The sequence below is a fragment of the Natator depressus genome, chromosome 4 (genome assembly GCF_965152275.1).
Source record: "Natator depressus isolate rNatDep1 chromosome 4, rNatDep2.hap1, whole genome shotgun sequence".
Lineage (NCBI taxonomy): Eukaryota > Metazoa > Chordata > Testudines > Cheloniidae > Natator > Natator depressus.
Window position 1 is genome coordinate 85,798,654 of NC_134237.1, and position 22,656 is coordinate 85,821,309.

A 22,656-nucleotide genomic window follows, 5' to 3' on the forward strand; every position below is an offset into this window, starting at 1 on the left:
CTGCATACAAGAATACTGATTGGTTGTCAAAGCCTTAAGGACCATCAGTTTGAGGAAGACCATTACTGTTTAACACTTGTTTTCCTGTAGTACTTCTATAGTTAAGAATTTTGAAATACCTTTTTATGGAATCCAGAACTGCCCCAATAAAACCGGTATTAACTTGGATGGAGCTGTGATTTCTTCCAGTTTTTCTTGAACTTCAATGTTTGGAACAGCATACATGTTTGTGACACAGCTTTTGCTAAGTCTTACTGCGAGGACACACTGCAAAAAAGAAAATTAATTCTGGCATGTATTAATATAAATTATGGTCTGGCTTGACAAAGCCCTGGCTGGGATGATTTAGTTGGGTTTGGTCCTGTGAGCAGGGGGTTGGACTAGATATCCTCCTGAGGTCTCTTCCAACCCTAATCTTCTACGATTCTAACAGGAATATCCTATGTAAGACATGGGGCTAATTGTTTCTCTCTACTTGGCATTGGTGAGGCCTTAACTGGAGTACTGTGTCCAGTTTTGAACAGCACGCTTTAGAAAGATGTGAACAAATTAGAGGGTGTCCCAGAAGAAAGCAACAAACATTATAAAAGCTTTGAAAACCTAACATACAAGAGCATGAAAGAACTGATCATATTTAGTCTTGAGAAAAAGATGACCGGGCGGAGAGGGGGAGGGAGAAAGAGGAGGCTTGGAGGGACTCACAACAGTCTTCATTTTATAAGAGCCCTTAATATGAGGATCATGATCAATTGTTCTCCTCATCCACTAAGGGCAGAATAAGAAGTGAATTAGCTTAATTTGCAGCATGGGCGATTTAGGTTAGATATTAGGAAAAGCTTTCTAAACATAAGGGTAGTTAAGTTCTCATATAGGCTTCCAAGGGAGATTGTCTAACCTGTTCTTAGAAACCTCCAATGATGGGGATTCCACAAACACACACCTGTCAGGAATGACCTCAGAACATGGGGTTGAACAAGATCACCTTTTGAGGTTGCTTCATTTCTGTGAATTGTCCAAATAAGGATAGTCACGGATACTCTAACATCTCAATGTGAAAGACACTTTGAACTAGATTCACAGAGATACTTAGGTGCCTCGATATCCCCAAAGCCACAGCTCAGCTGCCACATAACTCTGCAGGTGGCAAAGTTTCCACCAATAGGCTTGTGCAAAGCTGCCTAAGATCTTATGCTGCCACACAACTAATGAGCTGCTCAGAGCCCTTGTGCAAGCTAAAGCTCCAGCTTCATTTTCAAAGTAGGCATTCTCCCACCTTCTCCCCTGCAGGGCTCTGGCCATACTTGTAGAATCAGGCCTCCTACAAAAGGCAGCTTGTGAGCACTGTCTTTTCACTCAGCTTTACAACACCTAGGTACTTTTATGTATCCTCAAGGTGCCACAGACAGTCCAAATGGAAAGACTGATCATTATTTCCTCCCACAATAAGCCAGTTATTTTCAATGTGAAGACCTCACTAAGATGTGAAAATACGCATTCTGTAAGTTGAACCAAACCAGTCTTAGGTGGATGAGGATATGGTTGAGACTAGAGTAAGCATATGGAATTTGAAGTTTCTGATTAAATTGATGAGCTGTTGAAGGTCTGGAATGGTTCACAGGCCTCTCTCTTTGGGATCAAAAAGTAAATACAATGAAATAAAATCCCTTCCCTCAAAACTCTTAAGGAGTTCCACTATGGCACCCAACTAATATTGAACAAACTTCTAATTCTATCAAGTTCTCATGAAAAGGATCCCTAATGAGGGTTGGGGAAAGGTTACAATGCAAGACTGAAGATTGTTTGGCGGATGAACTACTACCAATTGAAAATAGAAATATTTAGAGAAGTGTCCTCTGTTCTTCAAGAGAAAGAAAGAAGGAACAGAAACAATGAATATGGACACAGCTTTTTGGATGGAGTTATACATATATCTCAACAACATACAATCTAGGTACATCTGATGAAGATACCACTTACATCTGATGAAGATACCACTTACAGACATGAAAGTCTCAAAGTTAAGCCACACCACTCTTAGCATTGATGTCTGGAGTACTCCATTTTCTTTCCAGTGCATCCTAAGTAAGGAAAAAAGTTATCTGATGAACTTTAGGTGGAATTCTGAAAAGCCTCTAAGTGACTTAGAAGCACAAAAGTTTCATTAACATTCAATAGTGTTTATGCCCCTATATCACTTAGATACTTCTGAAAATTCCACCCTCAAAATGTAATTCTTTTCCCTCCTAAATCTGAAGATTTAAATCTAGTAGAAAAATAGAGCAAGATAATTTTACATTTCTTAAAGAAAAGGTTACTACTGTATAGTTCTTTCAAAATGATATCCCTTAAAAAAAGTTTAATTCTAAATGGAATGCCTTGATCTAGCACAAATATTTTGAAGTTGGTAATGCTGCTAAATGAGTCTATATTTAATGCAATTAGAGTAATGCAATGTAAAAACATTTTTAAAGCTATTCATTTCCTGTTATGTTGGTTTTGCCCCTTTTTAATAGCACTCTGCTTTGTTAATTTACCTGCACAATCAAGGTCACAAGTCAATTCATTGCAAAACTCCTTTAGTCTTTGCCCCCAAACTCAAATCAGCACCTTGCAGAAAGACCAGGAGTCCTGTGTGGATTTTCGTAGGGCCAGATTCTACAACTCTTACTCCAAAATGGACTTCAGTGGAACTACTCATGGAACAAGCTACTATTCAGCATGAGGGTGGCAAAATCTGGTCCCTAATGAGCATGGAAGAGGGGAGGTGCAGTAGAAAGTTGTTTATAATGGAGTTTATACACATTTATATGTCAGTAGCAGAAGTTCTCTTTAAGACACATGGTTGTTTGCAGATAAAAAGCTATCTTATCAACATTAGTCATCCATCACCAAGAAAATCAATCTGCTTTGCACTGATTTTTCGCAATGCCCTACTACTTGATCCATAGATAGCAAGAAAGCTTTCTGAAGGTTCAATGACAGTATAAATAGGGGCTGAAAATCTTTTTAGCATCTTTTGAAAATAAAGTCAGAAAGGTACAACAGATCTGCCTCTAATTAAAGTTCTAACTATTGTGACAAATGTGGAAAAAGTAAAACATTGCAGTTAATGTCATATTATCCAATTAATGCCTTCCCCAAATTCTACTGAAATCTGATTGCTGGGAGTACAAAGAAAACAATTTGATAGATAGATTAGATAGCTATGTGTGAGATTCTGGGGTGCAGTTTGCAAGGGAATACCCTCATTTTGCCTAACCAATGAAAACTAGTCTAAATGAGGGTCCCTGAAAAATCCTTAAGTACATTTTTTAATAGTTTTCTGTTCCTCTATCCCCCTTTACTTATTTCACCTCTCAGGAACAAATTGATTCTTCAGAGTAGTCACCAGTGCTACTCCATGTTCATAGGTGTAGTTTGACTTCTATATTTGCGAGGGCAAGGGGTGGGGTCGTGAGGTGAAGCAGGTGAATCCCTATGTGAGAGGATGGGGCTCTGGATGCAGGGGGTGAGGCTCGGCAGAGTAGGGATTCAAGTACGTGGGTGGGGGCTTGCTGAGGGAAGTCTGAATGCAGAGGGCTCAGTGGAAGAGGTTCTGGGTGTGGAATGGGCTCCAAATGCAAGGAGGTTGGGTGGACAGGGTGGGGGGGCAGTTGCCCCTGCAGTGACACTCCCACCTGAGGCTGAGGAGTGATGGGGGCAGGAAGTGGGGAAGGGGTACAGAGCTTCCTGCAGCTAGGGAGGTTCCTGGGTCTGGGTCTGACCCAACCCCAGCTGCTCCAGGGGAAGAGGAAGTCCTATTCTTCTCCCCCCAGCAGCTGAACTGACCAGAATTCTAATTCCAATTCCCCCAGGACTAAATCACTCACTCACCTGGGCTGTACAATGCACAGACTCTTGGAAAGCAGCTCTGCCACCTGGCTCTGCTGGGTCCCTGCTTTCCTACCCTCCCCTTACACAAACCATGAGGGGGGAAACCAAAAAGCTAGCAGAGAACACCTGACTGGCTCCCTGCAGCAAGCTTCCGTCATGCTCCCCAAGGGGTCTGATGGGAAGGTGGGCAAGCAGCAATACCAGATGCTGTGTGTCTGCTGGTCAGTTTACCCACATAGTCTGTGCAGTGAGTCAACAGAAGCTGCTCCCTGCCCTCCCCTTACACAGCCCACATGGGCAAACTGACCAGCAGACATAGAGTGCCCTCCTCCGCACAACATTACTCCACGGGAGGAAGCAGGGCTAAGGGAGAAATCTGAGCACTCCCCCCATGCACTGCCTCTGTGACATATCCAGTTTTGGGGAAAATGCCCTCATCTTCCCCCAAGTTCATGTTCTGTTTTACCAAGTGGCTGTCAAGCTGTTCTTCAAAAGTTCCTCTTGTCCAGGGAAGAAGCAGTCGGAATCCACATTTAAATCACCAGACCAAATGTTGCATTAGAATGTGGGGAATCTTAGAGGATGCTGTTTTTTGTAGCCAGATCCACAGATATAAGGCTTATACTAATCACAACACTCTGCAACTAGAGCTGTTAACAGAATATTATGCTAAGTTCTAGATCTTTTAGGATGCATAGACAGGAGTATACACTGTCTATTTCAATAAAAAGAAGACGTCACTGCACATATTCAAGCACTTAATTTGAGGATAAATGGCCTTTGAGCAATTTTCTGAAGACTCACAATTCGTACATCACAACATCCACCTCCTCAGTGTAGTTTAGCCATTGTTTCTTCTTCCTCCCCACTGCTCCCTCCAACACTGTATGGCATGTAATCTCCCTTGAAACAACCAATTTTCCTCGATCAGCATCTCCCAAACTTTACTGATTTATAAACCACCTTCTAAAATATATATATCTCCTGTACCAGAGTTTGGGAACTTCTTCTCCATAGTCTGTTACAGATTTATAAGAAACCTTCATCAGAAATATGCAAAAAATACCCCCAAACCCAGAAACAAAATAAAACAGAACAGCAGTCATAACAGAGATTCCTTAAATATTTATGTTTATATATGAACCTGTACCGGAACTAGAAGTATATTCAGATTTAGTTACAGTTTACAAGGAAGAGATAATGGGAGAAAAGGAGAACCACAATGAGTTTGTGCTAGCCAAAGAGATGAAAAGGAATAAGAAAGGATTCCACAAATATTTTGGCAGTCTTAGGCAGGAGGGAGGCAAGAGGAGAGAGAAAGAAGGCCTATTAGTAACTATGAAGGAAGATGTATGGTGACCAAAGTAGCTAAGTACTGAACAACTGCTTAAAGATCCAATTTTCTTTTTTAAAAAAAAAGACCTGACAAAAAGAGAAACAAGGACATCCTTGCACTAGTAGATAGTTATTGATTAGCTCAAGCCAAATGCCAGGAAATGCCTCTTTGAAAGCTCAGCTCTGGATTCAGATCCTAATTTTAGGTTTAGGCCCCTTCCTACTATTGATAGGAAACAGGTAAGAAAATATTTGAAGAGACTGTATACGTAAGTCAGTACCTTATGAGATGCCATGTTAAGGGAACTACCTAATGAATTTACTGAGCAGCGATCAATTATTTTTGCACAGTCATGAAAAGGAGGGAAGGGATTTTGTAAAAACTATGAAAAAGCAAAAATGAGTAGGCTTGGAAGGATTAATTTTTTTAATTGGTAAATGTCGGCAAACATTGATTTCTCTGTACATACTGTGACAGGGCAAGGCCAGATGGCTATGGAAAAGTAGTGGGAGATAGATATATTAGCTCCAGGCTAAACAAATCCCTGGTACCAGGTTAAGTGAAATGGAAGCTGCTCCAGGTCAATTAAGACACCTGGGGCCAATTAAGAACTTTCCAGAAGGCAGGGAGAAGGCTAGGTTGATTGGGACACCTGAAGCCAATCAGGGGCTGGCTGAAGCTAGTTAAAAGCCTCCCAGTTAGTCAGGTGGGTGTGCATGTCAGGAGCTGTGGGAGGAAGTTGTGCTGTTAGAGAGGCTGAGTAGTACACACCATATCAGGCACAAGGAAGGAGGCCCTGAGGTAAGGGTGAAGTGGAGCTTGACAAAGTAAGGGCTGCTATGGGGGAAGTAGCCCAGGGAATTGTACATGTCATGTTTCTGAAAGGTCAGCTACCATAGCTGATACTATTAGGGTCCCTGGGCTGGAGCCTGGAGTAGAGGGTGGGCCCGGGCTCCACGCCCCCCACCTTTGTCCCCTGATTAATCCCTGAGACTGGGAGACAGAGATTGTGCAAGGAAGGATAACTTCTCCTCACCTCCCTCGCTGGCTTATGATGAAAATGGCTCAGTAGACTGTGACCCTTGTCTCTAGAGAGAGAAGGGTTACGTGGAGGGTCACAGTGAGCCTCTGAGGCTAGCGAAATCCACCAGGAAACGCGGGACCCATGGAGGCAAGGACAGAGCTTTGTCACAACACACACAAACAGATTAAAATATTTTCATTCACAATAATTGAAATGTATAGATAGGTAAAGTAAGAAAGATGCTGCTTGATAACTTTCAATCAAACTAAGCTATTTACTTTGTATATTGACATGTGATGTTGACAATTTGTGATGTTATGGTCATAAAGCTTTAACTTTTTGAATCTCAACATCTGTCATTAGATTATTGTCTGAACCTTGTATAACTTCCTGCAACTGAAAATTTAAAACAGAAAAATTAAGTTATTAAAAAACAAACATTGATATTGTCCAAACATAAGTAAAAATAGAATTCTGCTAAGCCTATAAAGGTGTTACCAACATTTTTTAGAAGTTTTTAAAAGAGTGATCTAGCAATTATATAGTAACCAAATTACAATCCCTAGAAAGATCATTCAATTTTAAGACAACAATATATGTCAGGATTTGCAAAAATAATACATCCCAAAGGAACAGCCATGGAAAAGATTGTGAATGCCACAATCGGGCCAAATAAACTGGGCACTTTCCCCCTACAAAGTTATTAGAAGGGAAAGTAGTAGATTAAATATCTCCAGACATCAGTGAAATTTTTTGCTATATTCATTAAGAAAAAAAAATCTCACTTTGTAAATACAATCACGTTGGCTTGGATCAGAGCACTCATTTATTAAAACTTGCAGAGAGAAGAAAAAAAAAACTTAAGTGCAGGGACTGGCACTAAATTCAGTTTTATTGAACACCTTCATTAGTAATCTAGAAGAGTGAACAAACCGCACTACTATCAACTTAGGAGTTTTGCAGATACTACGCGGGGGACATTAATTAAACAGCAACTTTGAGATTAGAAACAAAGGTGGAAGATAAAGCTCAACTTCCTGTTCCTGGGACACTTGCTTCTATGGCCCCTCCCTATGTGAGCCTGACTTCCTGTATTTGTGAAGGAGAGATGGGGTCTTCTATACTCTCTTATAGCAACATATAATCAAATAAACTAGTATGATTATGAATTGCATATACACATGTATTAGGTCATAAAATAAGGAAGTAATATTGCATTTCTGTAGCATGAGTGAGATCACACCAAATATTACTGGGTTCAGTTTTCAGCCCCTCTGTACTACAAAGATGGTAATACATTGTATGAGAATTTGAAGAAAAAAAGACTAAGAAAAGTGATGGGCTAGGGAAATTGCAAGGTTAAGAACCACAACCATTTAAACAAAGGAAGCAGATTTCAAGGTATTCCAAAATGGTGTTAATGGGTAAGAAAAATAAAGTCCCACTAGTAAGTTCTAAAGATTGGAGACCAGCCCAACTGAGAATGATGGAAGCCTCATCACTTCAGCAATCATAAAAACAGACTACACAAGACACTAGAGAAAATAATGTTCCGAACAAGTCTGCATTGGGAGAGAAGTCAGACTTCTCCATCTCTACTTTATAGGATTCCTTAATGTGACCAAAGTATTGCCAGTTAGTATTCTAGCTCTTCCATACAAGAACTAATTAATTCAGCATGATAGAAGTACTAATGTATTTGTTTGGGTATAGCAGACTTGCTGTATGAGGATAATAACATGCAAAAATAGGACTTCATCCACTTCAAATTCTGCTTTGAGGACCACTGTACACAGAGTTAGTCCAAATGTAGTTTAATACTCAACTTCATCATGTCACCTCATCATTGTAAAATTTCACCGTGAAAAAAACAAAGATTAAATTCACGAGAGGCTACAGAAGGCAGAAAACCAATGAACTGTACATAAAGAAAAGTCTAATCCCCTCATGCCTACCTAAATTATCTTAGATCTCAGTAAAGGGGTCCACAAAGCATACAGTCAAACTTGTTACCAAAATAAAATGTAACTTTACTCAATGAAATGCAACTTTCATACTAATAAATAGTTCTGTTCAAATGATATTAAATCCTGAAGCCTCTAAGCAGTAAGTCATCCAATAAACATACACTTTTTTCCCTATGGCTATGCAGTTTAATCCATCTAAATAAGATTTAGCCATAGCATTTAGTAGTGGAGCAGATACAATCCGTATTTTTCATACACGTACATAGGAAGTGCTGCATAAATGGTTGTAGAGCAGAGTGGTAGGAAAGATCAATTAAGTTGCTCATCTGTCTGTGGCAGTGATGCTGCCAAATGGAGACATCTGGAGCAGAAACAAAGTTTCAGCAATCTAATTATATGAGTGCTGCCAGGCTGCTCTAAGCATTCTTCACTTCATATCCTGTACTCAAATAAGAAGGCAAAAAGCAGCAAGGTTAGGTTGATCTTTTATGAGCTCCAGATGCAAAAGGGTGAGAAGGGATGATGTGATGGTAAAAATAACAAAAAACTCATAAGTTGAGGGAAGGAGGCTTGAAAAGGTGTGTACCCAGGAGCTGGAGAAGCTGAGTGCGCTCTTCACAGAGTTAAGGGGGAACAAGAGCCCAGGGTGCGGAACCAGACTTGTTCCGAGAGTTGTCCCAATAAGTCTGCTAGTCTACCACAGCTGGGACTAAGGTAAAAGATGGAATTTTATGTTCAGGGCTGCTTACTAAGTACACAACAGGAAGGTTCTTCCTTGCAGAAGTACCATATTTTAACTGCCTGCCTTAAAACAAAAGCTTCAGTTGCTACTGTTTTAACTAAATACTGCATCTTACATGTAGAACTTGAAGGATTTTCGGACAGAGCCAGGGGATAGCATTACTTTAATCCACTTACTCCAAAAGATTTCTGGCAAAATAATGTATGCAGGATGGGCTAATTCAGAAATCAGACTATCAACCACATCCTTAGGAATGGCAATATTTTCTATGGACAATGACAAGCAAAAATAACCTTTAGGAAAACAGCCTACAGTGACGCTTCATCAAATAGCAATATTCGTACCTTCCACAGTACAAAGGAACTGAAAAAAGTATCAGGACCAGACCATGTTTCGTGAATATTAAACATGAACAACAATAAGCAAAAGCACTTCTGAGCATTATCTTCATCAATAGGTGGGAGGGAGGGAGGACTCTTTTGCTATTTCATTGAGCTTTACATTACTACAGTATTTCTGCATAGCTAATACAAATCTCTCTCTTTAGATTAGGGGAATCAGCAATTCCATTCATGGAATGGTAAGAAGTCATTTCCTTCCCTTCTCCTCGCCCTGTCCCTCCCAACTGTCAAGAGACTGATTCCCTGCCACCCATCCCTCCGAAAGAAAAGGAATATCCATCTTAAAACAAAAATCCTCTTCCCCTCTGCTCTTGTACTGGACAGAAGATAGCTTAAGCTATCTACTGCACCCAATCCTTCAAACTGCAAGTACTGGGATGAAACAAAGGACACGGTTTCAAGGGATTTTTCTTTGGGGCTAGGCAACACAGAGAACCATAAATATTTTTCCTGGAGGAAGCACTAGGAGTTGAAGGACCCCAGCTAAGACTCACATGATTATTTTCATTCAGGAATAAAAATAGAGTAAAGTCAATATTTGTTCAGTAGAAGAGCAAGCACAATTGCTCATCTGGTTTCTGTATAAGGAGATACCCAGATCCTGCAAACTTTTGTGCTTTACTCAAACAATTTAAAGAAGGGGGCCTTAAGCTTTTTAGGCTTACTGCGATTCATTCAGCCTCCTGCACTGGTGCCCTGACCAACAGTAATCTGTAGTACAATTAAGTGAGTTGGGTAGGAGAGATGCGGGGTGAGAGGAAAGAGATATTGAACCAGCAATGACTGACTTTAATAGTGTTAGGCACATGCTGTATTTTGGACCAGATTCCCTGTTTTTTTTAAAATGCAATGCACTGCTACATGATGTATACTAGCTATAACAGTGAACGAGGAGATAGGGAGCATGTATGTGTATGTAAGTCTCACAATATTTGTTGTTTTTCTTAAAGCCCCAGCTCCTGGATTTTTGTAATTAGAGAATCTTAGTTTCCATTTATTTAAAAAAAAAAAAAAAATCTAGCTCTCAAGAGAAAAATCTGGAGAAAAGCAAGAAAACATAACTCAAGTGTACTCTAAAGGCTCAAAGGGAAATAAAAGCCAAATCAAGCAATCAATAAATAGAACCTCATGATTTAACCCAATCATTTGATTTTTCAGGGACCCATCTGAGCATCTGGGGTTGTTGGAACTGGATTCCCCCCCACCCTCACCTGCTGGGTTAATAAAGCCATATCAAATCAAAAAAGTTCCACAAATGTTAAAGCTAGATTCAAATGCTGAACAGAAAGTTGGGTGGAGGGGACTAACACACTCAATAGAGCCCTCCCCCATCACGTTTTCAACAGCAATTTATATCCTGTACTTAAAATGGCAACTCTGTCCATAAAAATATGCAAACAGCTCTCCATATTCATCATACCCCTCCTTCCTATCTCACTTATCTTCCATCTTATCCACAGCTTCAGCTCTCCACAGTTCGTAGTCCGTTTCCACAGATGGTTGCTACCAGAAGAGAAGGGACAGATACTGCAGTTACCACACTTGTATACCCTCATATGCTTCATTTACCATTTTCAGGCTACTTGTTCTTTTTACCTCCTAGTACTTACCTTTAATTTTTCATATAAGCCTATAGAGCGTTCCACTGAAAAGCTTGACAAACACAAGCAAAGTCCATCAATTCACACCATGCACTCCACAAAGCACTCAAATTATCTCTGCAGTTGTAAAGAAAATACATAATAGCCAATGCCATAGCTTCCAATATTGTATAGCTACAGGAATCCAACACCACTCACAGAACAAGAACGCAATACTTGATGACCCAAACTTTTATAGAAAAGTCTTCTATTTCCAAAGCTTGCAGTTACACTGATATACAGGAGAGATCTTTCAAGATCAGTAATGCCCAACAGCAACAGAAAAGTGGTAGTAACATTATGGTGAAAAAGGAAGAAGTTCCACATGCTTTTCTGAAGACAAAGCAACAACAATCTGAGCAATGACTGAATCTGAGCTAATGACTACACTTGGATCTAAGAGCAGTTCCCAGCTCGAGCAGGCATAGTCAAGCGAGCACGCTCAAAATATTAGTGTAGCCTCAGTAGCACAGGCAGCAGCATGCAGCAGCCCTGAAAATGTACTTATGAGGTCTGGGCAGTGCTTAATTTGTGCCAAGGCTGAGCCCCACCACCTCTATGCTTGGCTGTTCATAACCCCGGCACCTTTGGGCTTGCTGCATCAGTTATGTAAGTAAAAAAAATTGCTTGAGCCTCAGCACCTCTTCCATTACAAATTAAGAACTAGATCTGGGTAAGTTTGTACTCAGAGCAGCTAGCCTGTGCCACTGCTCATGCTACTGCGGATACACTACTGTATTTAGTGCACTAAAACAAGTATTTCTACTCAAGCTGGGAATCACATTCCTAGCTCCATGTGTAGATGTAGTATTAGTGTACTAATTGATGCAAAAAGAAAAGATTGCATGATAGTATTCTATAGTTAAGCAGTGATTCTTACGTAAAAGTGAAGTGTCTTTATTAGGAGCAAAGATACTGCTTTTCAAATGGAGAGTCTGAATTTGATCATCATTAATACTACTTCACACTAAGTAGTAGTATTACAATACTGCCGAGAGCCCTTAGTATACATTATGGCCTTACTGTGGTGGGCATTATATGACCACATTAAGAGACAATCCCACCCCTGAAAAGTCTATACTCTAAACAGACAAGATAGGGTCTACAAAAGGGACACAAAGTGAAACTAGATGATTAGGAACAGGACTGGAGGCACAGAGAGTCTGAGTGACTTGTCATCCAGGAAATCAATGGATGATCTGAAAACAAAAACTGAACTCTTCAGTACCAGTCTAGTTCTTTACTCACAAGATAATTTTTGGTGGTAGCTGGAAAATGCCAATTCATCAAAGGCTAAATCAGTGGTTTTCAAACTTTTGTTCTCGTGACCCCTTTCACATAGAAAGCCTCTGAATGCAAACCCCCTCTCACCCCGCTTATGAATTAAAATCACGTTTTATATATTTAACAACATTACAAATGCTGGAGGCAAAGTGGGGTTTGCGATGGAGACTGACAGCCTGCGACCCCCCCCATGTAAGAATCTTGTGACCCCCTAATGGGTCCCAACCCCCAGTTTGAGAAGCCCTGGGCTAAATGTTTGTCTAAATTTGTCCATTTCAAGCAAAGATTTTTGAAAGAAAGATTGGAAGAAAAATAAAAGCATTCTGATAAGCTTAGAATGGAATGTCTTGACTTTGGAAACATTTCAATTATCTCTGTCAAATTTCATTAAATATTTTAAATATACAGTATAAAATAAAATCAGATTAAAACATTTAGATTGATCAGAAATGACAGGTTTTGTTTGTTTGTTTTTTAAATCTCATTTCAGTTCTTGCTTTTGTTCCATTTCAGAACAGAAGGAAAAATCAGATTCACAACATTCCCCTTGAAATGAAAAATTCAGTTTCCACCCAGCTCTAATATATCTATTTAGATTAAAGTACATGACAGTAAAAGTAGTATACAGTAAGCAATTCTCAACTATAATAAAAGTTACCATCATGGGAACAGTAATGCTAACCTATCTAGTTCATGGTGTCTAGTAGCAAGAAGAGTTGAGCAGCAGTGACAAAACCCAGAGATTCTGTCATGAGCTGTATAATAGCTCTACAGCTGCAAAGAGAAGTAGGCTCCAAATATGAACACCCAGTCCTGAAGTAAAAATATAAACAACCAAAGATAAACACACAGTTAGAGAACACAGCTCACGTACCACTTTTAATCAGACGTTCCTTGGCTGCAACAGAGATGTGTTGAAGTAAATTACTGCATTCCCATAGCAGTTCTGCAAATAACTTAGATTTAAATGATTGCAATAAGGACCAATCCCCCTGCTTCTAGCACAAGAGAATACGTAGTGAATAGAAAAGCATGTTCCCCAACAGAATATTAAAGTAATAGCCTCCCTATAGAGGCTAATGAGTCACTACCCCTTGGGCAGGCATAGCCTGCATGAAGCACAATATGGCTCTCAAAAACTAAATGTATGCTTACTGAGTAGTGATGACTGAAGCAAAGGAGAACATAGTCAAAAAGCACTTGGAAAATGACACTACTTATTTCAATACCTGAATAAGGATGTGGGTGCCTAAAGTTCATGTATTCTCAAATTTAGGTCTATAGTCCTTAACCATAGTTCCTGCACAGGATTTGACAAAAATACTATATATAACCTTCTCTCCCCCATCAGCTTCCCTTTCTCCTACAATTTTCTCCAATCAGATGCAGATTCTCTAGTCCCTCAACCTGCCCTCTGACATCCATCTCCCTCATGCCCACTTTCACTCCCTCCCTCATTTTTCTCTTTAGCCTCTCATTCTCCTCTGGACCTTTCTACTCAAAATATATACCATGAACTAGATTTTAGTTTCAGTTACACCAAGGTAAAGTAGGTGTAACCCTATTGTTTACAATAGAAGTAACCCAGATTTATACTAGTGTAAAGAGAACAGCATCTGGCTTCATATGTGTACAATACAGAATCAGAGAAATTTCTTTCTACTTACTAGTGTAAACACGATTTCCATTAGGATTGAGAGCTCTGTAAAGAGCTCATATGATTACATGAAAAAGCAGAATGTTACCAAATATGCCATGTAAGAAAGTAAGAGATGAGAGAGAAATTGTTTTTTTGTGGAATTGATGTTTAGCACTCAAGAAACATCCTGTGGTAATCCCTTGAACAGGAGGAGGGAGGAAAAACTTTTCTTGAGACCTCTCCCATTTGTTTGAACAAATAATTCAAACAACTGATTTGTTAACAAAACTGGATTTTCAAAACAAAGTCATGAGTTTTTTGGTAGCAGTCAAACAAACCAACAAAAAAAGCAAGGCACCCTTTGAGTTCCATAATTAAAACCATAAATCTCAAAGAGTAAAGCTAAAATGTCACAGTAGGTCATGATTACTTAAGGCAGAATTACCATTTGTTTTTTTGAAATTTAAATGGAAACTTTAACACAAAAAATTCTTCCAGTGTTTGCACTCTACTAGAGAGTGAGAAAACCTAAACTGAATTTGACCACAAGCTAACAAGCAAAAATTAAACTGAATGTTTTAAAATTTTCCTAACTGAAAGACAGACAGCAAACAAATATCATGAGTAATGTGACTTGCATTTAATTTGAATAATCTAAATTGTTAAATTGATTTTGGTTTTACTATTTTGTTTTTTAATCTCCTACCTCATCCCCACCCTCCACCCTTTAATAAGTTTACAAGTATTTCTTTGATCTTTAGAACTGAGATTCAGGGTACACACAGGCACACTGTGATTGTTTCTATGTTTGTCTGTTGGCATTACTTTCAGTCTAACAACAAACATATACCATTCAATTTAACTGTTCATACAACTAGGCCTAGTTAATTTCACATTAGAGTCTCCTGCAATAGCCCAAACAAACAGTGTAAAGCCAGACCTCCTCTGCGGTTTTTAAAGGTGTTTTAATTGGGAAAAATGCATATAGAACCATGCCCATTGACTTTAAATTATTTATTCAAAAACTACATTTAGGGCCAAATTCAAATGGACAGGACTTCTTTTGAGGCAAACACAGGGTGAAATGGTGTAACAAGATAAAACTTCGATATTGTGAATGTAAAGTAAAATCAAAATTATCCAACATTCTACTGCAATTAATCCGGAGATGTGTCAGCTATCGATTTACACATAATTAAGTCTTTTGAGAGAGGCCTGTTTTGCCAGTATATTAACAGGCAAGTTTAAGGTGGCATTGCCACAGCTGGAATGAGTGTGGTGGATCAGCAGTTTGCATGTCCCTACAGCGGGGGGAGAGGAAGCCATCCAGGCGATGGACAGCAGGCTGGGGAGCAATCCACGCCCTGGGGTCAGCGCCTCCAGCAAGGTGGGAAGGAGCGGGGGGCTCACCCATGCAAGTGCTTCCGGGCTGGGGACCCTGGCGGCGATGGGGCACGAATGGCAGCGTGCAGAGACCCCGGCGCTGTGGGGGAAGGAAGGTGGCAGGGCAGAGGGAACCCACAGAGCCCAGGGGAGGGAACAGCCCATCCTGCAACGCAAGGGGAGAGCCCGGGAGGGGAGAGCGCGGCCGAGTCACATGAACGAGTCCCCTCCCCGACCCCCATTCCCCGGCTGGGCCGCGCCTGGTCATGGGGCTCATAGGGCCGGGGCGTGGGGGGGGGCGGGGGCAGCGCTGCAGGACATCCCCAGCCTGCTCCCCACCCGGGTCGGAGCTCGCCGGAGAGGAGCGAACGGTTCTACCTCCTTCTTCTTCTGTCCGCCCCCGAGCTGCACGCAGAGCAGCAGCAGAAGGAGGCAACTCCCGGCCGGCAGGTGTAGCAGCCACCGCGATGTCCTGGTACCCAGCGCCATGTTCCCTCCCCCCACAGCCCAGCCTCCTTCAGAGAGCACCTGCCGCACCGTTATCCACCTCTTCCTCGCTGATTGGACGCGGACCCCAGCCAATCACAAGCGGCCTGCAGCACAATGGCGACTGGGAAATGTAGTTCTTTCTCCCCCTTGTTCTTCCCCTGCTTGGGGCACGTCTCCGGCGCTCTTGAGGGCGTGGCACATAATTCTTCGAGGCCACTCCCGAAGGTTATACTGAATTAGGGCCTGATCCTGCCAAATGCTGGGCACCTTCAAGTCCCATTCATTGTGCAAACACTCGGCTCCAGCCAGAGGCAGCAGAGGATGAAGCTTAATATAGGGGTGCTGGAACAATTTGTATAGTGGAGGTGCTGAGAACTGTAGAACCAAACTGTAAAATCTGTATATAATGGAAATCACGTCAAGCCAGGGAGTGCGGCAGCACCCCAAACACCCCTAGTTCCAGCACCTGTGGCTTAATATATGATTAATGTCGCACCTGTCAAAGGTCAGGCATTGCACTTGACACTCAGGCAACCTCCTGACCAAGCCAAGAGGGTAAAAACCGATCTGGTTACTACTTTAATATGGTCATCTAACAGCTGTGGGGTCTAAAGTTGCAAACTCTGGTGACTAAATGGCTCATGCACTCCCACAGTAAAAAGAACTAATATTATTTCTGCCATCTCCTCCAACTTATTCTCCCAGCTCATCTTCATCACCTTAGTCTTGTCTGGTTTGTACAAGCAGCTCTCTCTCATCCATGGACGGCCCATTTACATTGTCTGAGGCAATGGATGACTTTGTTGTACAAGTCAGACAAGACAAATATACAGTTTGGTGTCATGGGCATATAGAAAGTGCCATACTACCCAAGCTCCCCTTTTTAACCTTCCTCATGGCCCCATGTACACATTTAACAGGCGGGGTGACACAATGCCACCCTGGTTCACGCCACATTTAAGAGTCCTTCAAGAAGAGGAGTAATTGCCCATGACTATCCACTAAGATCTCTCGGAGAAAAGAACAAAGCCACTGAAGGGGAGCCTCACCATTCCAGAGGCAAGTCAGCAACACCCCATGATCAACAATATTGAAGACAATTAGTGAAGATAATTAGATATTATAATATCAGAATGGAAGAGATAACTGACTACTGTAACAAATGCTGTTTTTGAGCCAAAGTCATGTCTTTACCCAACTTGACAAGGGTCAAGATGATCAAAAGAATCTAGATACTGTGAAAGTGTCTCACTACAACTTTATCCATAATCTTACTAAAAATAAGTAAAAGGAATTAGTAGATGATAGTTGGCCATACTGTATATGTCAAGGACAGCTTCTTGAGCGGAGGCCACTCTAATGCTTCCTTTCAAAGCAAGAGGCAGTTTGCCCTCTCTGAGAGGACTGACAATTTCTACAAGCAAAGGACTTAGTACTATTAACAATGGATCAGTATTTAGTACTATTTGTTAGTGTATTTTATGTTCTTTTTACTTCTTCAACCACATCATTTCTGGACAAATTAAGTAAAACCAAGTTTAACACAAATCTCCCTAAGGAGAGTTGTAAGGGACAGTTCCTTACAACTCAACATTTTGCTAACTATCTTTACTTTTTCTTTTTTAAAAACAACTTTTTTTCAGGTAGGTTTAAGTCTGGGTGTCAGTGTTGCATCAGAGCCCATTTCAATGAATTGCACCTATGTTTTCATGAAGTGTTGTATAAAACATTGCTAAATGTGATTGAGGAACCAAAGAATTTACATCTACACCATTATGCAGTACATTAAACCCTGTTTTGTGCTCAAATAATAATTTTGCTTTGTTCAGAAATTAACATTTTACTGTTATGTTGAATATGCTGTGTTATATTAGACAAACAGCATTAAACATATTTGTATCTGTAATCCATGTATCTGGGATGACTAGGAAAGCACCTGGTATAACCAAGAATTCTCTTTTTTACATTAGCTATGTGGTTCTCTATATTTGAGAGGGGTACTAACTTAGGCTCTCCGATGTATCTGATTCTGCAATGATATTGATAAGATAGGAGTGCCTCTTCTCAGGGAGATCCCAGGATTTTGTAGTCTTGTGGACAACTTTCAGTCCATTATAAACAGAGCTATGAAAAAGAGAGACAAGGACATGAGCAGTGTAGAGAAGGGATTACTTCAAGCAGCTGGTGTGAGTTTTGTGAAATAGGGAGTGTTCAAGAGTATCAGGGGAGCACCCAGTTGTGCTGCACAGATATCCCAGAAACTGGAAATAATATTTTGAGTGTGAAGGGGAAACACAATGGAGGGAACTAGAAGAAAAGCTAGGAGAGTCTGCTGAACTGCACACACCACTTCACTATTCTGATTAGTATAATAAGGGATCAGTGATGAAACAAAGTATGTCTTAGCAAGAAAGTATTATCATTGCACTGTGGTGTGCACAGGGGAGAATGAAAAAGCCGGACAAAATTGTAATTATAAAAATGTGTAATCAATTTCCTATCTTTATTCATATTTAACGGGGTGCTTGTTTAGCTGTGTTTTTCCCCTTAATGTTATATTAAAGCATACTTTGTCAGTAATTCAACAGCATACCATCTTGTTATGGGGCCAACTCACCTACCCAAGCACCCCTTCATGCCAGGATGTGACATTGCACTTTGTTTGGGAGCAAAATGCAATAAGACCTGATTCTCTGGGCAAGTAAATAATAGAAAGGTAAGGGAGGGGTCATTTGATTCATAAAAATCGACAGAATCATAATTTCAATGTTATCACCTTCAGCTGTATGGCAGGAGGGACTTGCTGCCCCACCCTGGCTCCCAGCTGTAGGTCCTGCAGTTGTGGAAATTTTGATAACACAGTGCTGTAGGAAATGCTGAGTTAGGGTATCATTCAAAAGCTCTTTCTCCTATGAATACATGACAAACCTAGAACAATTATGCAGATATACAGGCAAGAAAATATTTTTAACAGTTGATTTTAATTATACTTTAACATAGGGAAGCATCGCTTACATTAAAAAAAAGACACTGACCTTTAGTAATCCTAGGGAAGTTAGCCTTGACATGTAGGGGTGAAAAAAATATTCATCGACGTCATTGCAGGTGTCATCTCCATCTAGGGCACCACTGCTAGACATTTTGTCACACTGATCCTCATCCATACTGTACTCACACATCAGTATGAGGAAGCCAGCTGGCCAAATATCTGCAGGGTGGTGAGCATCTGATCTTTATAGATGAGCATTTGATTAGGTGAAGGATTGATTTGGGAGTGCATGGTATTTCACGCATAATTGGTATGATCAGTCCATCTTCTAAGACCCACCAATACCTGATAGGGGGATGGTAGTTCAGGATGTACTCGATCATCCCAGAGCCATTTGATTGCTTGATAATTTGCCCTCTTGATAGCAGGCATACATTCACCCTTTCAATTCTTCTCCATTTGCCTGCTTCTTGGAAAACATACATGGAGGTAGTTCTTCACGTGTTGTTGGTATTAAATGGTTTACTTGGAATATGAATGTCTCCAGAGCATTTATGACCTCATCAGTCAGTGTCTCATTCCTTCTAAGCACCTTCAGAGCAAGAAGAGAGTCTTCAGAGGCTGAATCAAATTTTTTCAGCCTATCTTCCAACCGTGTCACAGTCTGAAAGGATGTGGAGACCTGGCAGTACAGTGGCACAAAAACAGAATCTTGCAGAAGTCTTGGGTAGTGTCTCACAAAGAGCACTCGAACATCCATATCTTGTGCTAAAAACCTGAGTTTAGTAGCACCTCTCTCTCCCTGGCTTTGATGGCATGCAAGATAATTTTAGTATCAGCCTCCTCACAGGAAGTACAAACTAACTCCACCAAACAGTACGAGGCGGCAGCTTCATTACAACATGTGATGACAAAATTCTTCAAGCTTTTCTTTACATTCTGGAACATTTTTCCTGCAAGGTAGTCAATTAACTGATCCCTCATGCGAGTATGAGACAGCATTTTCTTCATTGTGACATTTGAGATGTTCATGGAGTCAATGATTTTGTATTGGACAGGAGGAAATAACATGAAGTCTCTTCTTTCTTAAGTCTAATTCCTTTGCATATGTGTCAAACAAGGTGGACTACATGATAGGTCCAATGAAGTGTTTAGCCAACTCTCAGAAGGTTAATGGTTTCTAGTTTGTTGAGAGTATGTACCGCAGTTACTCAATTTACGATTACTACACTGAAAGGCCTCTGCTGGTATAAGGCACCGATCACTTTCTCAGTGGGTGCTGGCTTAGGAAGACAGTGCAAGATGTGCATTAGTCTGCTTTTTAGCCTGACAAATATGCATTGCTCCATCACATTAGAACATTGAGCATGGTACCATGGAGAACTCATACTGTCCCACAGTCTTATGTAGTTCAACATCATGCTGAGAACTAGACACAACCAGGAGAAAAGCAAACAATGACTTGTCTGCGGTTATCTCTGTAATAGTCACTGCCACTGGTACTCTGACTTTCTTTGCATATGAGCACAGCTTTAGTCTCTTCTTCTTGATTGAAGCCCATGGATAATTCTTTGGTTTTTGAAGTCTTCATACAATTCATGACCTAAAGTAGATAAAGAAGTCAGTCAAATAGATAAATCGTCACTGAAGACTACTTTTGTCATGATATTAATGCGCTCCTGTCTGTCATACACGAATGGATTGCCAGTGAGAGTAAGCTCATCTTATAGTTTGAAAATTGCCCTTTCTTGGCATTTAACTGCACTTAATGAGTCTAAATGGTGTTTAGTTACTTCTGGTGAAGTCATCTGAGCCATGTTTAATGTTTAGTTTGAAATTTGATGGCATTCTGGGGTTGTCCGGTAAAACCAGGAAAGAGCATTTGGATGCTGTATTATGTCCACAAACTCCCCAATGACTTTCATTGCTCTGTTTTTGTGTTCTAGGGCCTCATCTGAACCAAATGCACAGAAGAGAACTTTTGCCAACCCAATGTCCTTTATGAAATTCCTCCGATGTGTCAGGTTCAGACTTTTCTACACCTCTTATTTCAGTAAGGTACCAGGCAGTCATCGCAGAATAATTAGTTTAATCTAAAGCATTTTTTTAAAAAGAGTTTCACAAAGTCTTCCAGTGCTGTGAGGTGCACATTCATGACATTTAAGGTGCCAGTGAGCTTTTAGTTTAATCTGGTCCTCCACAGTTGTACTCTCCAAAGATTCAGCTACTAGTCGGTACCCTTTGTCTCCCCACTGATGTCTAAAAATGATTAAAAAACACAGTAAATACAAGGATTTGTTATAATTAATTACAATCCCAAACTAATTTATATTATGTAACTATGTGCATATAATTTGCAGATGTATTCCAGCAATTTCGGGCTGGATGTCGCTTCTCTTTGCCAATGATGGCAAGTTAAGTTGAAGCACACCTTCCATTTATTGTCATGTGTAACATTAAAAAAATTCAACAGGTATCATGTTCTCAGTATTAATCAATAACCGTACTGTCAGGGGAGGGTCACAATTTAACTTTGTGAGGGCTGCATGCTTGAGATGCCCATATTAAAGTATAATTAAAAACATTGATTTTTAAGTATTTTCTCAAATATATATTTACATACTTGTTCTTGTCTCATCATGTTTGGTACTATTGTGTTTGTGGGAGAAAGGGCTATTGAATGATATCCAACTCCACCCATTTCCAATGACATGGTATCAAATTTTGCACCAACCAGAGGACATGGAAAGGAGAGTTGGGGGAGGCAGGCAGCAAGTCCCCCCTGCCATGATGCAGAGGGTTACACCATTGAAGTTATGATTCTACAGATTTTTATGAATCAAATGATCTCTCCCTTACCTTTCTATCCTTAACTTGCCCATGGAATTACACATGCTCCCAGACTAAGGGGTTCTTCTGCTGTAGTGCCCCCTGTTGTCTGTCATCTAGTGCTGTGGTAGTCTGTAGCTTATGTGGCTTGGCCCTCTGGCCAGCTCACTTTTCAGTGCAGTCTCCTTCCAGGATAACAGAAAAGTCCAAACAGAAAGAACTGAAGTCCAATGGTCTTTGTCCCAGACTTTCTAACTGCATCTGAGACCTGTCTCCTCCTCTTTTAGTCCTCAGGATCTATATTAGGCACCTAAGGATTGTCCCTTACAATCCTGTGCTACTTCCCTGGGCTGCTCCCTGTTTGTCAGCCTCTTTCCCAGGGATACAGACTCCACTTCTTCCACCCTGAACTTTGTCTTCTTGTACAGCTTCTTCCCCACCAGCTACTGAGGAGCTTCCTCAAGGCCACTCTCAGCACCTCTGGCAGCAGCCCTTCTCTGCCTGAGCTGCAGACTTTTATTCCAGCTATTGCTAACTGAACACTTAGTCACAGCTAGAGGAGTAATTAGCCCAACTATTAACTCTTTTCTGTCTATATATCCTAACAAACATGTATAATGTATAAAACTGAAGTTGCGGTCACACATCAGTATTTCCGGCATATATTACCATACAAGAACATTGGAATTAAAGAAAAAAATTGAATTCCAAAATTCAAAGTTAATGTTGTAATTCCACAATGAGCCACAGAGTCACAGTTTAATTCTGCCTGAGATTATACAATTGTCAGATTAGTTTAGAAGTATTTTACAGTTGGTTTTCAGGAGGTCTGTGTGCGCAGTTGGACATTTTTCTATGAGAGAAGTTAGTTAAAAGAATGATGATGAAGCTGTTGACCTGATTTATGGACTGTCTAACTCTTTTTACTGAACATCTGGCCTCGAAGGCTGACATTTTTTTTTCTGTTGGTAAATAACAGCATAATAAAAGTGACAGCATATGACTCTGGACATCTGTCATTTTTAAAATGTAGCATTCAGAGGAATGGAACTGTAATCCA

General features: G+C 40.5%; 1 protein-coding gene and 1 long non-coding RNA gene across 4 annotated transcripts in view; both read right to left on the reverse strand.

Annotated features, from left to right (window-relative positions):
* The window catches only part of TUSC3 (tumor suppressor candidate 3), a 293,191-nt gene extending 277,349 nt beyond the window's left edge, over positions 1-15,842 (reverse strand). Inside the window, exon 1 of one of the 3 annotated variants that reach the window (XM_074951349.1) lies at positions 15,668-15,842. In XM_074951349.1, the coding sequence (XP_074807450.1) occupies positions 15,668-15,778 (111 nt within the window). In that variant the 5' untranslated portion in view covers positions 15,779-15,842. The remainder of the gene's footprint in view (positions 1-15,667) is intronic. The other 2 variants (XM_074951348.1, XM_074951347.1) reach the window with 2 other exon arrangements.
* Positions 203-15,393, reverse strand: LOC141985909 (uncharacterized). Its single transcript, XR_012639061.1, has 3 exons — positions 15,317-15,393; positions 1,978-2,078; positions 203-267 (listed from the first exon to the last, which is right to left on the reverse strand). It is a non-coding gene; the product is annotated as an uncharacterized LOC141985909 (long non-coding RNA).
* Positions 15,843-22,656: the final 6,814 nt, after the last annotated feature.